General features: G+C 53.7%; 2 protein-coding genes across 5 annotated transcripts; one reads left to right on the top strand and one right to left on the bottom strand.

The window, feature by feature from the left end:
* Window positions 1–714: 714 nt before the first annotated feature.
* PLIN1 (perilipin 1) lies at window positions 715–14,213 on the top strand. Of its 4 annotated transcripts, none has more exons than XM_085308688.1 (9): window positions 715–960; window positions 4,199–4,257; window positions 5,803–6,001; window positions 6,964–7,046; window positions 7,471–7,723; window positions 8,527–8,735; window positions 10,300–10,455; window positions 11,550–11,783; window positions 12,517–14,213. In XM_085308688.1, the coding sequence occupies exons 2-9, from the start codon at window positions 4,213–4,215 to the stop codon at window positions 12,886–12,888; spliced, it is 1,551 nt and encodes a 516-aa protein (XP_085164814.1). In that variant the 5' UTR covers window positions 715–960; window positions 4,199–4,212; the 3' UTR covers window positions 12,889–14,213. The 4 variants fall into 4 exon arrangements, with proteins under 4 accessions (XP_085164814.1, XP_085164813.1, XP_085164812.1 ...); XM_085308687.1 differs by lacking the exon at window positions 715–960 and adding an exon at window positions 2,357–3,325; XM_085308686.1 differs by lacking the exon at window positions 715–960 and adding an exon at window positions 3,332–4,113.
* Window positions 14,214–14,554: 341 nt separating this feature from the next.
* LOC146593815 (ras-related and estrogen-regulated growth inhibitor-like protein A) lies at window positions 14,555–19,319 on the bottom strand. Its single transcript, XM_085308684.1, has 5 exons — window positions 19,025–19,319; window positions 18,495–18,777; window positions 17,961–18,014; window positions 17,362–17,438; window positions 14,555–16,358 (listed from the first exon to the last, which is right to left on the bottom strand). Exons 1-5 carry the CDS (start codon window positions 19,049–19,051, stop codon window positions 15,933–15,935), a joined length of 867 nt encoding a protein of 288 aa, XP_085164810.1. The 5' UTR covers window positions 19,052–19,319; the 3' UTR covers window positions 14,555–15,932.
* Between the last annotated feature and the right edge of the window lie 126 nt (window positions 19,320–19,445).

Genomic DNA, 19,445 nt, shown 5'->3' with positions numbered 1-19,445 from the left:
GAAAAGAGATAATGAAGGTGAATTTTATGAAGGATGATACTACTAAAGAGTTGTTGCCTGTATTTGCACTGGGGTTACAGAGCTTTACTTTCACAGTAACAAGGTCTCAGTCAGATTCGTCATATTCATTTACAATCTCAATTTCTGTTACAAAAACATTGAGAATGTAATATGTGAGTACTTGGTAACACTGAACATGAAATTCAGTGAAGGAAAATGACATTTTGGGCATTGGCATGAGCTGTTCTCGTGTGCAAATAAAGAGAGCTAGAGCCTTCTGCCCAGCATAGGCACAGCTACCGTGAAATGAACTGGTGCCACCTGCATTTTAATATCTTATAAACAGCCTTTTGTTTGGATGGGCTTCACTGTTGAAGGGTGAATCACTACAACTGTTTAACAGTGGATATTTGTTTAGAGTAGAGAATGAAGGATAAAGTCTCCAGCAGAGAGGGGGAGGGATGGAACAGCAAACCATTAAAACTAGGCTCTTGCTGGTAGCTTACTGCTAACTTCCATCCTTTGCAGAAACAAATTTGAGAGCTCAGGAGCTCAAAAATGTCACTTCCTGAAAAATATGTAAACCATTCTGTTCAGTGATGATTTAGCAAGAATTTCTGAATTACTGGTCTCATACACATTTCATAATGGGAACAAAAAGCAGCAGAGTGGCATATGAGATGCATAAAGTAATTCTTCTACTCTACTTACAGGTGAGGCCTACTAATACTATTACTGTATCTGGCATAATGTTTGAAGAAATATGTGAACCATTCAGGACTCACAGGTGAGCAGCAAGAACAGTCAAAGGTCTGAAAACCAACGTCTCCAAAGAGGAATCCAAACAACCAGCTTTGCAGAGCAAAGGTGACTGAGGGAAGGTGTACAAAGCCTTCAAATATCTAAAAGGTTATCTGCCCAGAGGAAGATAATAAATTGATCTCTAAATCCATCCATGAGGTAATAGTTATATATTACATCAAAGAATTATTAAATCACACGGGAGACTTTTTTTTTTTTTTTAAGTGTAAGTAAAATGAAACAGTAAATGGATCGCCTAGGAAGGCAATCTTTAAAAACGAAGTGGATAGACGCTTATTAGCAGTGATTTGGGGGGGTGCTGATCCTGCCATAGGGCCTGGAAATGGTTACTCCCTAGGCACCTTCCAGACCGAAGTGTAAGGAGACTTTGCGTGTCTTTGGGGATCTGGCTCATCCCCTCACCATCGTAATTACTGAGTATGGAGGAGACTGCAGAGATAAGCATGTAAAAGTTCTGCTTTCCTGAACCTAGCTGACCCAGTGAGTTCTGAATATTGCCTGCAGGAATGCTGGAGCTGTTTCTGGTGTGCAGCAGAGTGGTGGAGCTGGGCAGATACCTTTGCATTGCACAATGTGGGGGCTGGCACACCCTTTGCTCTAGAGGAAGGGGAGGGGATGAGCAAAGGCATTAGTAAGGCAAAGGTTGTGTTSTCTGTTAGTTCCAACTAAAGCTAAGGCAGAGAGAAGTGAGATAAATGGCATTTTTACCAAGGCGAGCAAAGCTGGCACAAGCCACAGTGTGAAAAGAGCATGCAGTAAACGYTGGAGCAGGCTGCTGCCCTTTGTCCTGCTGTCTGGAGAGCAGTGGCTTACGCCACCACTGAGCTGGGGACAGTCCGGCCTTTTATGCCTCTCTATTGCAGGGGCGTGAGCTCAGCTCGCAGGCCTGCAAGAGGCTGGAAACAAACTCCAGACTCTTTAGGAGGAAAGGAGGTATTTTCCTCCCTTGCAYGGCTTTTCTAATTCTCTGGGAAGTTTCCCAGCTCCCCCTACAAGCAGTGCTGCCAGGAGTAGGGAGCCCTAACAGGAGTGCTGGGTGGTGTGGGTGCACACCACATTATCCTGTGTGAGGACACCAGGCAGCTGCAGTGTTCAAGGGCTGGGTCCTGCTTGGTCCTTCCCTGAGGCTGAATGTGGGCAGCTGTAYGCCAAGGGTCTCCCTTACTCCTGCTGTGCTGAGTGGTTGAGGACACTCAGCAATCTTGTATCAAGAGACAACTTTACTGCTGCCTGGATCTRTCCTCTTCACACATCCCTTTAGGTTATTTCTTTATCCTTTGGYATCACTGCTCTTTCCAGCATGCTGTCCAAGTCATATCAGCTCAGCTCTTCCTAGTACAGTGTGGATTAAAAGTGACCTTGATCTCTGTAGTCAATAACMAAACCTGTCACAGCTCATCACAGTTTTCTTCTTCTTTCTTTTCAGTCAATATGACGTGCTGTTTTTGTAAAGCGTGATGTGAGTTAGCAGGGTGCCCATGCAGCAAGGAAGGCTAACGGCATGAGGAGCAGCATTAGCAAGAGCATTGCTGGCAGGTCAAGGGGAGTGATTCACCCTCTCTGTGCAGTACTTGTGAGGCCACATCAAGAGCAGCGTGTCCTGTTTTGTCTCCTCCTCGCACCCCAGTAGGAGAGAYTGTTGTCTATCCAGAGAGAGTCCAGCAGAGGATTACTGGGGGTAAAATGTTTAGGGGCATGGAACATCTGCCATGCAAGTGTAGGTTGGAGGATAAACTCTTCTCTGAGATGGACAGGAGATAGCAGGCATAAGTTGCAATGGAGGAAATTCCAGYTGGACACAAGGGAAAACTCCTTTAACATGAAGGTGGCTTAGCAGTGAACTGGGGCCCAGAGAAGTGAGGATCTCCATCCTTGGAGATTTTCAAGACTCAACTGGACAAAGCCCTGAGTGGCCTGATCTGGCTTCAAAGTTAGACATACTTTGAGCAAGACTTAGACTAGGTCACCTCCAGAGGCTCCTTTCAACTTTTTTCTCTGATTCTACCTATGCCAAATGCCTGGAGCTTTTYTCATACAGTGTCTGCCCAATACACAGCTAAAAGCATCCTCACTAAAATCCTCAGTGAATTCTTTTAGACTGGTCTGAGAATGCATTTTGTATGACCTCTTCCCATTGCTCATGGTCCATTGCTTGTGAAGTGGTAAAGTCCAAGGATGACTTCTTTTCATGTTATTTTTTAGGATAGGATTAAACTCACATGCATCCCAGCTGTGCCTCAGCTTCTGGGCTCTGCAGTGAACAAGGCAAGGGGGATTTTTTTGCAATCAGCTGTTCTGAATTGAGTATGGCTCGAGGGAGCTGTTTGTGAAATTACCACAGCAAACCACCAGCTCCCAAACCCGTGCAACTGGGAGGTGGAGCCTCATGATGGTCCTGCCCGGGGCGCAGCACATCTGTGTCAGAGTAGCCACGCAACAGGCAGCAGCACAGCTGCCACGCTCTGCTCCGAGCTCTGCCTACGACGGCGACGGACCCTGTTCAGTGAGTAGTCTGTCGCCACCACGCACTCCAGGGAAAGCTTCTACGGGCTGGGGTGATGAGGGCAAGGATTACCTACTCTGCCTAAATCACCTGCATTTAGTCTGTTGCAGAGAAAAGGAAGTCTGTACTGGAGATGGGAGCGAGAGAAATGCTTTTGCATGGCATCAAGCTAGGAACAACGGAGATGGGTGCTCTGTGGTGCTTTGCAGGAAGGCGCTGGGGTTGCATGGGGCACATAGGAGAGCTGCTGATACTGCTGTGCTGCAGCTGCAGAGCAGCCCAAGTGCATGAGCTGCAGAGCAGACATGGGCGGGGGGATCATGTTGTCTTGGACCTGAGACCTCACACAGCCGTGCATCCCAACTCCAGCTTGTCAGCTCACATCATCCCTGCCTGCAGCAGCTCTCTCTGCTTCTGTCCTGATTTTGTAACCTTTTTCTGTTTTCACCTGTGTCTGTCATCCTGGCTCTTTATCCCCATATCTTTCATGCAAATCCATTAGTATTATCCACTCCTGGTTACCCTGAGCTTTCCCTACAGCTCTGCCAGTGCATTTTATTCTGTCCTGTTAGAGCAGGAGCTTTAGCACCTCCAAACTAGATGCCTCTCAGCCCTTTCTTTGTATCTTTGAATGTTAACATACACTACCAGGAGAGGTTTGTGTGGAGTCATCAGTTCTACAGTTTAACCGGTAAAGAGTCATACATTAGGCAATGCCACAACTGCTGAACCCATGGGAGCTGCCATGTCTCAGCCCAGCTCCTGGCCCATCACACTCTGGGGTGCAGGTCAGGCAGCAGGAAAGAGYGCTGCAAGAACAAGTCCAGCTCTGCCTTTGCAGCGTGGTCGGCAGCGCTGAACTTCGCTTTGCAGGTGGATGCATCACAATGACGGCAAAGAAGAACCAGGCTTTGCAGAATGGAAGTGCCAAGGTAAGCATGAGAAGGAGGGAGAAAAGAAAGGCAGAAGTCTGTGAAAAGTGCTGACTGCTTCATGCTGGCTGTGCTAGATGAATCAGTCACTTCTGGTGCTGTCTCTTGTGTCGCTGTGTTATCTTTACACGTATTTGTACTTGTAATAATATAGAGCATCCATCAAAGGAAAACAGAATAATCTTTAGGAAGATGGAAATTAAACAGTTCAGAATCAAGTAAAGTAGCTCTGACCTGATAGGAGCTCTCAGTGATATCAGTCAGTAGTGCCTGTACTTACCTTTGTCTCCTTTATGGATCAAAAACCTCTGGCAGTTGTGCTGCTGTGAATGCAGCACCACTCTAAACAGCTAGAGCCACTGAGATTGCTTAAATAYGGGATTTGTGAGTGCTGGCCCCAGTTCAAGCCGAAAGTAGCAGCAGATATGTTTATTGCTGAACATTGCCATGTGAACATTCACAGTTCCACTGCATTAACAAGTGGGACATCAAGCCAAGCTCAGCCTCCCACCTATCCAGACAATATCAGAATATCACCTATCAGAGAATATCTCAACATTTTCTTTCATTCTGTCRTATGCAACCCAGAAACAGCATTTGCCTCATAGCTAGTGTGATGGATCAATATATGCCCCATTCCTCCTGTCACTCTGAAATGCCCCACTTCGTTGCGTTGAGCTAATCTGCTCTGTAAGCTGGTGAGCACAGCAACAGAGGGTTAGAGCTGCAGGTTCATCCTGCTCATCCACCCTTGAGGCCCTGCTTTTAGCAATGACCTGACACTAGTAAGGTGGATAMGTTTACGTTATGCAGGTTTATACTGGTGTCCTGTGTAGCCCACACTATCAGGGCTGGCAAACACAATGTCTTGCTGTCTTAGAGATCTCTGATGATCTCTTCTTCTAGCCACGATTCTTACCAAAGCCCCTTTGYACCATCACAGGTAGACCCACTCCTCTCCCTTTCTACTAAGTGAGGTCTATATGCCTTTCCTGCCACTCTGGTGACAGCATGGACAAGACAGGTGACAATTCTCAGCCATGTAGACAAAATGAACTTTGCTGATCCAAACACAGGAGCAATGGCTGGGTCAGATAGAAGAAGTAGAGAAGGGTGGAAAGCTGGAGAGAGCCTAAACGGTCAAGGTTGCTGTTTTGGGGAGATGGGMGGTATGGGGACTGTCACCCTCTCCGACACTGCCTATTGCACCCCTGCTCCTTCAACAGCAGCAGCAGCCAGCCTGGTTTTCCATGGCTATGCAGTAGGCAAAGCAGATAGGAGGTCCTCTCTGGCGCTGTCTTCCATCTCTCTGCTTCCCTGYGCAGCTACTCACTTGAGTGAAGCATAGAGCTGATACAGGAAATCTGGGGAGCAGTTGGATGCTAGGTGGGRTTCAAGAAATACCCTTCTCCTCCAGAGTGAGCTTAGGCCCTCCATGGTCATTACAACATGCCAAATGCCTCCGATGTCCAAGTGATCGGGCATTTCTCAGGGAATAACAGTTGTTGGCTGGTTCCTAACTGATCCCCTGCCTGTGGTACACAGGAGAACGTGCTGCAGAGAGTCCTGCAGCTGCCGGTGGTGAGTTCGACCTGCGAAAGCCTGCAGCGGACGTACACCAGCACCAAGGAGGCCCATCCGCTCGTGGCCTCTGTGTGTGAAGTCTACGAGAGAGGTGTGCAGGGGGCCGGCGCCCTGGCCGTGTGGAGCATGGAGCCGGTGGTGCGCAGGCTGGAGCCGCAGTGTGAGTCTGTTGACTGCTTCCACTTGGGGTGTGGGGGCGGATGTGGCAAGGGACAGCAGCTGCCTCGTGGCCAGGGCTGAGGGAGGAGAGGGCCCCGTTCTTTGCTTGCCTCCTTCATGCCCTGCAGCAAGCGATTGGGGTGGGGTTGAAGCCCTGCAGGGTCATGAATGCTATACCTTACTGGGGCTGCACTGGTCTGTGGCACTTGAGACCTTTGCATTTGGCCAGAACAGTACCTGTGCACCCTCAGCCAGCGCAGGGTCATTCCCTGAGCCCTGCCTGAGGACATCCTCCTCCAGGACAAGCTGCCTGAACCTCTCATTCCCCTGTATCTCTGCGGGAAACCCACTCTCACCAGAGCCTCCATATTCCCCCTCCCTCCCATCCATGTACCTGAGGGAAGGTCCCCAGGTGAGAAGTGCAACACCTAGCAGGCACCTTCCTGCTGTTTCCCAACATGAACCCCCCCCCAGTGGCCTGTGACAGGCCAATGCCACGGCCAGGCAGCAGTGAAGCAGCCCTAAGCTGCCAGCCACACACCAGCTCCCGGCCGGGTGCCTTTCCCAGCACTCTGCCTGCGCTGACCTCTGGCTCGCACTCATCTGTGGGCAGAGATAACACCCAGGTCTCCCTGACCCAGATYTGTCCAGCTCCCATCTCTAGATATTGCAAGGGCAGGTGTTGTAGGGTATGAGCGGTGCTGGCCTCAGTTTAGGCAGCCACGGAAGGAGAAGTCAAACAGAACAACGCTCCCAGGGAGCGTGGGACCTCATTGAGCCTGCCGTTGAAGGACTGGGGCTTTGCACAATGTCCCATGCTGAAGGCAGTGCTTGCATTAGTATGCACGACCCCTCAGCACAGCCCTGGGATGGCCAGGCAGGCAGGCATCCCACCTCTGCATCCTATGCACCTCTCCAGACAGTTTCTCACCAACCCAATCATCATGCTTTTGCCCAAGGCAGTCACTGTGGCCAACGACCTGGCTTGCCGGGGCTTGGACCACCTGGAGGAGAAGATCCCGGCACTCCAGTACCCAGTTGATAAGGTGAGTCACAGATGAGACCCCACTGCCTTTGGGACCCACCAGTCCCTCTGCAGAGCCAGCATTACTTCTCTTCCAAGGCATGTTCTGTTTTTCTTTCCTACCTCCATCTGATTATAACTTGATGGTGACAGGCTATTCAGGAGTAAACAGGGCAGCACCTTRAAGCAAGGACTACTGTGCAGGCACCTCCAGCCAGGAGGATGGCTGGAATCACTCACAAACTAGTACAGTCCAACAGCATCCAGTGCTCCATCCCAGCTAGCTGCCTCCAGCCCAGGCTTGAGAGAGCTATCATCCCCCTCTTGGGGCTGCCTCAAGACTRTTTGCACACACAGCCATTGCTGTGRTCCCCACGGGTCCCTCTGGCTCTCCCACACTGCCTGGAGCACCCTGGCAGCGCTGTTCTCCATCTCTTCGCCTGCAGCTTGTGTCTGAACTGAAGGACACCATCTCCTCCCCCCTTCAAAGTGCCAGAAGTTCTGTTTCCAACACCRTGGACAAGGTCAAGGGGATAGCGGTGGAGGGTTATGAGAAGACCAGGAGCACAGCTGAAACCACAGCAAGGTATACAAGGAGCAACTCGGTGAGCCAGATGGCAGCTGCAGGCCTTGACACAGCCCTGGGAGGGCTTGAGAAGCTGATGGAGTACGTCCTCCCAGAAGAAGATGAAGCAGCAGGTAGTCCTGCCTCCCACATCACCTCTGAGGGTGGCTGGAGAGAGGGGTGGCAAGGCTTCTGATTCCAGCAAGAGCACRGGAAATGGGGGGTAAGGAGGGATGAGGGAGGGCTGTGAATCTGCTTTGGACAATTTAYTGCCTCTTCATCTCTTGAGAATTAACAGGAAAACATATTTGTGCGGATAAAAGGAAACAGAGGGAATGAGGCTGTCCRAACACATGGGTTCCTATCTCTTGCCGACAAGATGCAATTGCTGCTGTTTCCATAAGGTGGCAATGCCYCTTGGGCAGCCACATCCCCGCACAGCACCAAGAGTGGGGCGCAGTGGGGCTGGATGTGTGCAGACCCCCAAGCAGGCAGGAGCTGAGAGTCGCGGTCTCACCCAGGAGCAGCTGCTGAGCCAGCCCCCCTGTGCAAGGCAGTGCCTCCGGGCCCTCTGCACGGGGATGGGGCAGGGCAGCAGGGAGGGCTGGCAACAGGGCTCTCGCTCACAGGGTGCAAGAGCAGTGCTGGGCTCTTGGCCCCAGGAGGATTGTGGCTTGCAGGACAGAGGAGGAGGTTTGGCTCTCCTCTGGGTGCAGATGCTTCTGCGAAGAATAGAAAGGGGTGTTGGGATGGGGCAAGCCACACGGCGATGCACGGTGTAACTGGGGGTGTAACAGGCACATGGTCTGGGAGCCCCTGGCCCCAGGGGAAGCAGTGTGAGGCCAAAGCCATCAGGAAGGTGGTGCAAGGCTGTTAGCAGCTCTGTTCTGCCAGGATGTAACCGCCCTCCACTGGCCCTGTGYCGTTCTGCCTTTAGATCAGAAGCCAAAAGAGGTTCGTGGATCAGTGGCAAAGGCCTCCCAGCAGCACCCCAAGGCTCCCAGTGCTCCCAGTAATCCCAGTACCCTGGGCCGGATTGGAGCCTTAGTCAGTACCGTCTCCCACCGTGCTTACCAGCAAACGGCCCAAAGCCTCCAGCGTGCCAAAACCAAAGGGCAGGAGCTGGCCACCTGGATCCCTGGTTTGGTGAGTGCGAGAAATCGGCTGCCGGGACTCCTCAGTAACACCATGAAGCAGCAGGCAGTCTGCCCTCTAAGGTGGGAGCTAATTGCTACGGGGGGTTATTAACACACCCGCTTGCTGCAGCATCCTGAGCCTCATGCACACCTTGACCGCAGGCACGTGCTCCTGGGCCACCCAGTGCGCCCGTGGCAGGAGCCAGCCCAGCTCTGCCTGCACTGCCCTTCCCCAGCCCGCAGGGAAAGACACCGGCTTCAAGAGAGCCACTCACTGAAGCAATAATAATGGTGTAGTGGGGTAGTTTTGCCTTGTTTAGCCCTTCTCAGATTTCTGTCCCTTTGGTCTCCATGGATTTACCTCCAGGCATCTAATTGTGAAATACTGTGATTCCTGCTGAAGGATGAGAAAGGATTGTTTCATCTTTCACAGTGTAGAATCTGAGACCTTTTCCATGTTCTCTGAGTCACTGTAAGTTTCACAGTCATAAGTTTCTTTCTTGTTCCTTCTTCGCATAGCACCAGCACCTTGGGGGCCCAAAAATCTAAGTGCTACATGCTGATAAGATAAGCAATCTGTATAGGAAACATAAACATATGCATCCTGCTTCCCAGCACCACATTTTTGACTGATTTTGCTCTAAAATTACACATATCAGGCTCTTTAGAGCACGTCAGTGAGCAGAGTAGTGATCGTTGCTGTTTTGGATGTATCCCTTCCTGGCTCATAGGAAGAACTGAGTGGGCCTGCAGTTCCCATCACTTCTGCTCGTGCTTGTAGGAGAGTCCTGAGCTCCAGCGGGGAGCCAGTCCCTGCAATCTCCATGTCATAGGCATGCTCTCACACACAAGCTTGTACTACATTAGCAGGATGCATTATTTTTAGCTGGCTCCAAATGTATATTGCTGATTTATGGCCTTGCCATAATATCCTCCCCAAAGCAGAAAGCCCTGCCAGCATCCCAGCTAGAATCAGGAGTAAGAGATGACCYTTTCTTTGCCTCTCCCACCAAGTTTGCTGGGATGGGAACCCCCTTCCCTGACCTTTGCCAGAATCCCAGAGCTCCCTGATGCCATCAGGACTTCTTCCCACGTGCATATCTGTCCCCTATGAGTCCTTTGCCATCCTGCAGCCCGTGCCAGGGGATGCYTTGGGGCTATGAAATCCTCGTTTTCACACGCTAAGAAGGATGGGGCGGATGGGCTACGAGGCAGTGTGCATCCTGTCGGGCTCCATTGCAGTGTGCTGGAGGAAGCCAAGGGCAGTGTGGTGGCACAGGCATCAGCATCRCTGGCATCACACCGGCAGCAGGGCTCAGCCTCAGGGCACTGGGCAAAGGCTCCGCAGGAGAGGCCTTATGCTGAGCATTGGGGCAATTCCACCCTCTGGGTCCAATCTCCTGCCATGGCCCTGTGTTTTGGGTGTTGGCATGGTGTGGGCTCACTTGGTGGCTGCAGGGGCACTTGGAGGCAGTGCTAGGATGGTCCTGAGGCCCTGCACTCGGCCTGGGGGTAAGTAGCATGGCTGGGAGCTGTCACCTCTCCCCAGCAATGGCTTTTTGCTCCTATTCCAGGGCAGCATGGTGAAGCCGAGCGTGCCCACGGTGCAGTGCACCCAGAGCGAGGGGCAGAGYACTCCATCCGGCTGGCTGAGCAGGAGGCAGAGCAAAGTGCCAGAGCGGAAGCAGGAGAAAACAGAGGGGGAAAAAGAGGACGATGACACAAATGAGGTATGCAGGCAGAGCGGCAAGCCTGCCTGGCYGTCCCGGCTCTGCTGGCCTGCAGAGGTTGTTCCAAAGCGCCCTCCCAAGTCCATAATGGGGGCTGTTACCCCATGTCCGCTTGGGGACCAGGCTCACCACCACCGTCATAYGCTGCGGGGAGCTGAGGCTTGGAGACGGCGAGAGGGCACTTGCCCACAGAGCTGGACACAGAGCCCACAGCCCCATTCCGAGCTGGGGCCGCTCCTGGCTGCGCGACAGCCATCCAGCGTGCACGGATCCTCCCAAGAGCCGCTCGCACGCTCTCACTCTGTTATCGAAGGGAGAAGCCAAACAACTTCACTCCCCATCTGGCACTCTTCCAGGGGGTGACTGCAACCCAGAGGACTGAGTTTCCTTGGCAGCCTCCAGTATCTTGGGCTAAGTCATTGGGCAGAGGAGCTGGAAAAAAAAATCCTGCTTCACGGCTGGGGGATGTTGGCAGCCTCTGTGGGAGGCAGGGTGGAAATGCCCAGATTCCCTAAATCTGCGGTGCTTCATGCTGCACTGAATTGTCAGTTCATCTTGTGGTGTTCACCAAGCTTCTCCACACTCTTGAAAAATAATCCACGGTAACAGCAGTGAGTGGCACAGCACACTGCCGCGTGGGAAAGGCAGGAGGAGCCTGGGGGTAGCGGCGGCTGTGTGGCAGCTCTGCTGCCTGAACAGGACCGAGAGCCGGGCCGGCAAGGCAGGGGTGGGAACTTTCCCTTTGCAGCGGGTCTGCTGGGACACGGGGCAGGAAGCTGCGGGCCGAGGGTCAAGGCCCTTCGCCTCTGCCTCCAGGCCCTGTGCAGCTGGGAGAGCCAGCAGAAACACGGCTCGGGAAGGGCAGAGCTGTCCCTGGAGGCCAGGGAGAGGGGGGAGCCCGGGGTGGGGGGGACAGGGAACAACCCCAGTGCAAAGGGCTGCAACGGCTCTTGCAAAGCCGGGGACAGTGATCCTGTATCGTCAGCGGAGGCTTTGAGGGGCCGGAGGGGACAAGGAGAGCCCAGGACTACATTTGTCCTGTCTGGGCCATGACTGGCACCAGGCAGAGTGTCTGAGGTCATTTCTCTTTGCAGGCAGGGGAAGGCCCAGGGCTGGTGGGCAGCATGGCTCAAAACCTACAAACTGCCTACGTTTCTGGCATCTCCAGCGTGAAGAAGGTCCCAGCTGTGGCCTGGGATGCAGCTGAGGGCTTGATCCTGTTCACACCCCGCAGGCTTTCCAAGGCCATGGAGACAGTGGATGCTCTYGGGGGGACCCTTGTCAGTGCCCCCAAGCATCTGCTGGGCACCCTGTACAGCTACGTGCCGGTGAGTTTATCTCCCAGACCTCGGATAGACCCTCAGAGAAGGGTGCACGAGGAGCTCAGGCCCAGGCCAGATCCTRTTTATCTCCAGCAAAATCCCCAGCTCTGACCCTTTTTGGCTTGCTTCCTCCTGTTCATAGCCCTTAGYGCTGGGCAGTGCCAAGGAGCAGCGAATCATCCAGAGCAGGGCACACGGGGCGCTGTGCGACACCTCAGTCCCAACCCTCCCTCGAGTCCCTCACCGCCTCAGTCCCCAACGCGGTGACGGAGGGTCCTCGTGAGCCCCACGGCAGAGAGCGCAGATCAGCTGGCAGCGACGCCTTGCACCGCTGACCCTAGCGCTACACATCACGTGCATCGGTCCGTCCCCGGCAGACACCGAGGGGCCACGCGCTGCCTTTCGCACGGGCCGTTGCAGCTGGGAGAGACAGTTTGTGCTCAAGCCTGGCTGTGTCCACAGAGTCCTGCACAGGCGAAAGTTCAGGCCGAGTCCATGTCGCCCTCTTTCCTTCCTTCCTCCCTTGGGTCTTACAGGTTTTGTGGGACTGAATTTAAAGTTTGGATTTTTGGCGTGGAGACTTAGGTGAYTCAGGGGCAGCTGGTTTGGGGCTGTGTTTTGCCGAGTTGTTTTGCAGCTCCTGAGGGAGGAACAGGGACATTTGCACCTGCAGCCACTGACTCAGAGAGGGGGACGCRGTGTGGTGAGGTGCTCACCAGGGCCCACCCTGGCTTTTCAGCTCCGCAGACAGTCAGTGAAGGAAGAGGAGACCACTCGGGGGAGCAAACCCAGTGCTGAGGCAGACCACAAAGAGGAGGATCCCAAGCCTGCAGCTCCCTCCTCTGAGGAGAAATCCCAGCTGAAAGGAGACTGGCGAACTTACCGAGGTCACCACCCCCTCTCCTTTTTGGGCCTCGAAGACCCCTTCTTCATACGCCACAACCTGTATCGCGGCCCTAACTTTGAGCCCGAGTGCCCTCTCCCTCGCAAATCAGCCTTCGCCCCYTACAACAGGCGGGTGAGCGAAGGCTCGTACCGCTTCAACCCCGAGGCGATGTATACTCGGGCTTATTACACCAACCTCTACGGCGGCACCTTCAAAAAGGACTGAGCTGGCGTGGGAAGGACAGCGCTCCCTCGCTGCCTGTCTCGCCCACGCCAGCTCACTCTTCTTCACGCTTTGCCRGCAGCACGACGCTGCGGTCAGCATCCACCCCCGCCAGCTACCCGCATGGCACCGACCTCTGTCTCCCCCGAGCCCAGCACGAACACAGAGAAGAGAGGATGGTGGAACCAGGCTTGAGGCTGGAGGGAAACGGGCTGCCCGGGCCCAGTGGTAGGTGTTCCTGGGGACCTGCCCCGCAGTGAGTGACACTGGGGTGGTGAGCTCCAGGTAGCAGCGTGGGGAGGCCTGGGGTGCTGCAGGATAGCATCTGAGCAGGGGCAACTGTACTCTCCGTCCCTGCCTGTCAAAAAGTTGGAAATGTCATTTCCTCTCTTCCAGACAAAGGAAAGGCACCAAACTAGCTAGGTCTTCTAATAACTTTCAGTAGCCAAATCAGAAATGTAAAGGCTAGTCTGTCCTGCTTCTGCTAGAAGAGCCATAAGGCTCTCCGGCATATGTTACGAGCCTCCTCTAGCCTTGGTTCAAATGAACAAATATTGAGTCTTTACAAAGGCAGCCTTCCACCCAGTTACCTATTGCGCTTACAGGAGATTATAACAAAATATGAGAGGCACTTTGCCCTCAAACTACACTCTCTTCATACTTACTCAATGCAGGAGGAGACTGTTTCTGTTCTCTCAAGACTGTAATGGGGCTTAGTAACAGCTGTGCAATGGGAATTTGTTTCTTTATGGAGTGGAGTGAGGCCAGGARGAGGACACTAAAGGCAGCAAGAAGTTGTGAAAGGAAGAAAGTAGGTGGAGAGGATACCAGAAATGTGAAGGAGATACAGAAAGACTGGGGAAACCAGAAAACAGAAAAGAGGACCRGTCAGGGCTGGCACCAGGCCACCCTGGTCCTTGAGCAGACAGCATAGCCTGTACGAACTACAGAGAGAGAACAACATTGTGAGAYAGACCAGTGAAGACAGCAAAGTCATCAAATGCCAGCACAGACAGCCTGGTTCCTCATCCCTCTTCCTTCCATCCTACCTTGCAGAGCATGTCTCTGACCCTACTTTGCTCTTTCCAAGCTTATCTGGGAGCTGGGCTTGAAASTCCCCAGTGACTAGCAGGATTTACAAATAGGAAAGCCCCGGGGATCGGGCTCGTCATCCACCAACGAGGGACTAATGGTAGGGCCTGTGGGTTCAGGAGCAATACCTGTGACAACAAGTGGAGCCCTTGGAGTCCCTCTCTCCCATAGGACTGCCTGATTTCCTGCAACATGCTGTTCTATTTGCTGCAGTAATAAATCTTCTCTATTTGCCATGTGTGCAGTTTGCTCAGTTTCTTTGTGTGAATGAGCCTGGGTGGCTTTATAGGCACCAAAAGGCAAGAGCAGAGGAGAGTGAGAGCCAGGGCTGAGGGAGAGGGGATAGGAAACCTCACTATCAAGTTGTTAATGCTGGGACAGTGGGATCCTCAACATCCCTGCAGAGGTGTGTTAGCTGGGTCCACACAGGGAGCCATAAAGGGGCTGGAAACACCTAGAGAAGAGAGCCAGGTACAGATCTCTCTGCCTTCGGTGGTGCTCAGGTAGTGCCCAACACAACCCAGCTGTCTTCTCGTGTCTTTAGCATGAATTCACAGCCATGTAGAGTCAGGGGCTTCCTGCCCCAAAAGATCTATTCTATTTACAGTGGCACATTAATAGAGAAATCACTATCTTCATCATGTACACAAACCCTCTTCCTACAGGCAGCACTCCCAGGCACACCAAGGGCTTGAGGGGTTTGAGGGAGAGGCAGGGGAATGCCTTCCTGCAGTAGTGAGCTCAGGAATGAGCCCAGTGTCCCTTTTCCCAATCTCCTTTCATCTCAGGGGATGGACAGGCATGGCTTTTACAGAAGGACTGGGTTTATAAAATGCACTACACAATACCACGCCCTGGGAATGAGCCATACAGGTGATTTTCCCATGCACAGTCTATACACCATTTGAACAAGGGAAACATCTGCAATCACTGAAAGGCTGTAGGAGGGAGGACCGTTGGCAGGGAGACTCACAGTTATAAAGCACGGCACTGTTTGAAATCACGCAGAAAAGGCAGATCAGACTGCAGGCCAAAGCATCCTTGCCGAGGTCCTTTAGTATCAGTTGGTAACGCAGGATCGGAGAGACTTGGACACCACTACTCACATATAGGAGCTGCTGGCTATTCCACAGCCAGCTCAGCACCGGCCAGTGTTCAGCGGAGAAATCCTCATCCAGTCAGCTAGTTGGGTGTGAGAATCAACAGAAAAGTGAGAGTAGATCAAGGATTACAGACAAGGGCACCCTGACAAGTATCACAGTTAGAAGTAACAGGAATCCTGCAGAAGGAGCACTGCCAGGACCCAGGATAAGAGCGGGGGGCGGGGGGGGGAGGGCAGGACAGTGCTACCAGACAAACACAGTGCATCCTCTCTGCTCACCAACAGTTGGAGCAGTTTCCCATAGAAGACACAGAGAAAGCTCCAATGCTGCCTGGGGTAGCAGTAAAATGACCTGGTGATTTCTGGTGCTGGAGGAACGAAGGAGAAAGCAGGGGGCATCTAAAAACCTTGTATGGCAAAAAGGAGAGATTCTGACTCAAAACTTGTCCCATCATAGAGCTAAGAGCCTCATGGGGGGGCCTGCAGAGACCATGTGCTTTAGCAATGACGTCAGGCATGACTAGGAAAATGCAGCTGAATCCTAACCAAGGAGGCAACTCAACACTGACCATGGGGGCAGGGCTGGCGGTATTCATAGCTTCCCATGACATACAAGGGAGCCTAGGTCTGCAGGGCTTATCCCCATTGCTACAGAAAAGCCCTATAGTCCTCGGCTGCACAGGCCATATATAGCTGGAAACCTGGATCCTGATGTTGGGATGTAATCAAGGAAAATATCATACTTATCAAATGTACACCCATCTCCACTGGTGCCCAGGGAGGAGGCTCAGCCCAGCCAGGCACTGYGTAAGCCCAGCTGGCAGCACACAGAGAAGCAACGCACTGGCCGAGCTCAGAGAGAGTCTGTTCTTTTACGGGCAAACACAGCCGACATGCTCTTGACAATGCCACGGATCCGAGTACCCCTTTTCAGTGCCAGTCTTGTGTCAGGGATACGCTCAGCCAGTCCATGGAAGACCATGAGCGCCCCATGATAAGCCTCGGCGGCTGAGACCTCATAGAAACCACAGTCCAAAGAGAGGGCCAAGAGCCGGCCCTCCTCGCTGGACACCACCCTTTGATGGTGCAGGTCCCGTTTGTTGCCCACGATGACGATGGGCACCTTCTCCTGGCTCAGACCCTCCTTGGCTGCCTTGATGAACTGCACTTTGAGAGGCAGGATATTGAAGCTGGCACGGTCACAGATGCTGTATACCAGGACAAAGCTGTCTGCCCACTGGATTCGCTTTTTCTCTGAGGAGCCCTCATCTGCCTGATCCTGGGGAAACAGAAAAGAGACAGGAGCAAAACAGTGGGGTTAAACTCTGAAATAACTCCCAGTGAACTGCCAAAGAGGATGTAAATGCTGGAAAAGCTCCCTGGCCCATGGGGCTAGGATGGAAACAAAAATACTGCCCTTCGCATCCAAGTTCATGGTTTACCAGCCTGAACTACAGCAACCAGKGCCTGGAGGGCAGACAGTGCAGTTTTTATCACCACTGGGCAGACTTGCTTGCCAGAGACTGAGCCAGACTGATGCAAAAGGTTTATTTATCCAGCTCCCCCTCTCCAAGCCCGCCTGCAAGCAGGCAGTGTACAAGAATCCTGCAGTGCTCTACCGTCCTGAGTTCAAGGAGGCACCAAACAGCAACTCCTGCTCGCCAGTTTAGCAAGCAGGTCCAGGAACAAGCTATAGTGCACTAACCCTTTCGCTGTCACAGGTCCAGCACCTCCATGTTATTAAACAGATGGGAAAAAGAAGAGGGAGCCTATCAGGAATGGCTGGTGAGCAGCAGCAACACAGAAGGGCAACGAGAATCAGGAGCACAGAGGAAGGCAGAGCAATACCTGACAGATTGTACCAAGGCGACAAGATTGGGCACTGGAGTCATGGTTACTGTCCTCACCCTATCATACAGGTGTGGAAGTGCTGCAGGCTGTAGGTGATAATTGCRTGGCGTTCTCAATGTGGCATTTCCACTTTGTTAATGCAGTCTTGAGCTCAATCTCRGCAGATAAAATTACTGCTTCAGCCTCCACTGCCCTTCTCAGTCAGAAAACTGCAGGCTATGATGACTACTGCTAGACTGTGAATAACGTTGCAGCCCTTTACTCTGCAGACAAGAAGGGTTCAGTTGCCCACAAACCATCTGCTGAACGAGTCTGAAGCAAGAGCTTTGTTCACTGGTGCTTCCAGTCTGTGACTTTCCATTTGTATTTTTTTTAGTAAAGGGCTTTTCTCCTTGGGGTGAAACCTCGCAACCTGAGTGGAGCCCTCTCACCTGTGAATATGGGACGTCCCAGATGTGGAAGAGAATCTCTCGGCCATCCACGGTCAGGCTGTGGCTGTAGATGAATTCTGCCAAATAACGAGAGTGAAGGTAGTTGTCTTCATAGGCTCAAGAGACAGTTCCCTCAAGCCAGGCCTTTTTCTCCTGGGGACAAGCCTGTCACRTCCACTCTGATGACATTGGCTGTCCTCGCTATGTGGAGATTGCACTCCASAGGCAAGGTCTGAGGGCTCCTTATGCAGAGTAACAGCCATGCAGAGTGTGTTGGTCTCCAGGACAGAATTACCGCTACCTTAAACACCCTAAACTGCCTGGATATTCACCTCTGCCCCAGAATACAGTCCATGCACAACTGTGCCATCAGTTTTCCCCACCACGAGCCTTTTGCACACCAAAGAAACGCTTCTGAGGCCAAAAAACAGGCCCTGGAACAAATACAGCCATGAAACCTCCTGGGGGCAGGCGAAGGCCCTAGGGAAACACCGAGGTGGATGGGAAACAGCCAGATCCTGTAGCCAGAATCAGGCTCATTCCTGACTTCCCAGTCCCTAGCAGTAAGCTAGCAGGCCTGCCCTCCATCTGGCACTCACCCATGTCTCCGTATTCCCCGATAAAACGCCTGGTGAGGAAACGCACAGTCAAAGCTGCAAAGAGGAGAATAAGACTCATAAAAACAACCCTAAGCATTAAAGATCTTTATTTCGGTCCCAAGCAAGGTTAGCTCGGCCCTTGACCACAGTCAGGCACCACCCCCCTCCCAACTCCCACTGACAGGCATGACCTCTGGATTTTCTCCGTTGTGTTTCCTTGTAGCCATCAGCAGCTCTGCAAACAGAGCAGGGGCAAAGCACACACCAGCAAGCACATCAGTGGATTGCGGCTCGCTGGAAAACTCCTTCCCCGGACACCATCCCGCTGCCCGAAAGGCTGCGCTCAGCTTCCCCACCTCGAATCCCCGCTGCTCCGGACAAACCCAGCCCCWCCTCACCCGTGAGCTCAGACTGCAGCACCGGCACCGCAGCTCACTCCAAACTCTGCTACGGGGTTTTCGCTCCTTTCCTGTGGGTGAACTGGAAAGTTCCTGCCTGCAAACTTTCCTCTCTCAGCTACCGCGTGTTTCTTACCCGACTTCCCCACGTTGTCCGCTCCCATAACGAGCACGTTTGCTTCCATTTTCAGGGCGGCGGGGCCAGGCACCTCCAGGAGGGCAGGGTGCTCCGGGGTGAAGCTGGCACTGCGGCGCAGCGGGAGCCGCAGACCCATGTCTAGCAGGGCCGTCCCTCTCGCTGGCGGTCCCAGCGGCTCTCCGCGGAGCAGTGGAGCTGCCGCTTCCCACACCGCCCAGGGGATCCGTGGGGACCATACCATTCCCAGCAACCGGAGGGGTGACGCAGCAGGAGCYGCGGCCTGGAAGATTAAAAACTTTGCTATCAATCAGATCCGCTCAGACGTCAGCCCCCGTACCTGGCCCCGCCGCCCCGAGCGCGGCAGGGCGCAGGCCGGGCAGGGACGTGCTCTGCGAAGCGCGTCCCCGGGGTGGCCAGGGCCTGCACGTGAGGCACGGTGTCCCTCGGCGGGGCCGCGCGGCCCCCGCCCCGTCCCCGGAGTCGTCGCACGGCTGTCTGCGTGTGATGGAGCATCTAATGAGACCTACACGGGTTGTCTTCTCCTCTCCGCGCATCTTGGCCCCGATTTCCCGYGTGGTCTCCGTAGCCCGCCCTGCTCTCCCGTCCCACGCAGTCGTCTCCCTCCTTCCGCTCCCCCAGCTCGCCTCAGCCGCTCGCCCTCACGGGCAGGGCCCCCGCTTCGGCCATCACGCCCAAGGGTCCTGCCAGGGGGACAAAGGTCTGGGAGTGGAGCCCGTCACCGGGCACGGCCGCCCTCGGCCCCGGGACCGCGGCACGCTCCCAAGGAGCCAGCTTGTCTCCCCGAGGCAGGCCCCGCGCCCGGCCGGGGTCCGCAGGACAGCCCGAGAGCCCCCGCCATGAGCCCTGGGCGCGCGGGCGCCACAGCCGCCTCCTCAGGGCTGCGCGGCACCGCGTGCCCCACGCCGAGGCCCCGCCGCGACGGGGCCG

The sequence above is a fragment of the Rhea americana genome, unplaced genomic scaffold (genome assembly GCF_003343005.1).
Source record: "Rhea americana isolate MKP2758 unplaced genomic scaffold, rheAme1 scaffold_28, whole genome shotgun sequence".
Lineage (NCBI taxonomy): Eukaryota > Metazoa > Chordata > Aves > Rheiformes > Rheidae > Rhea > Rhea americana.
This window is presented reverse-complemented; position numbering and strand designations above follow the sequence as displayed.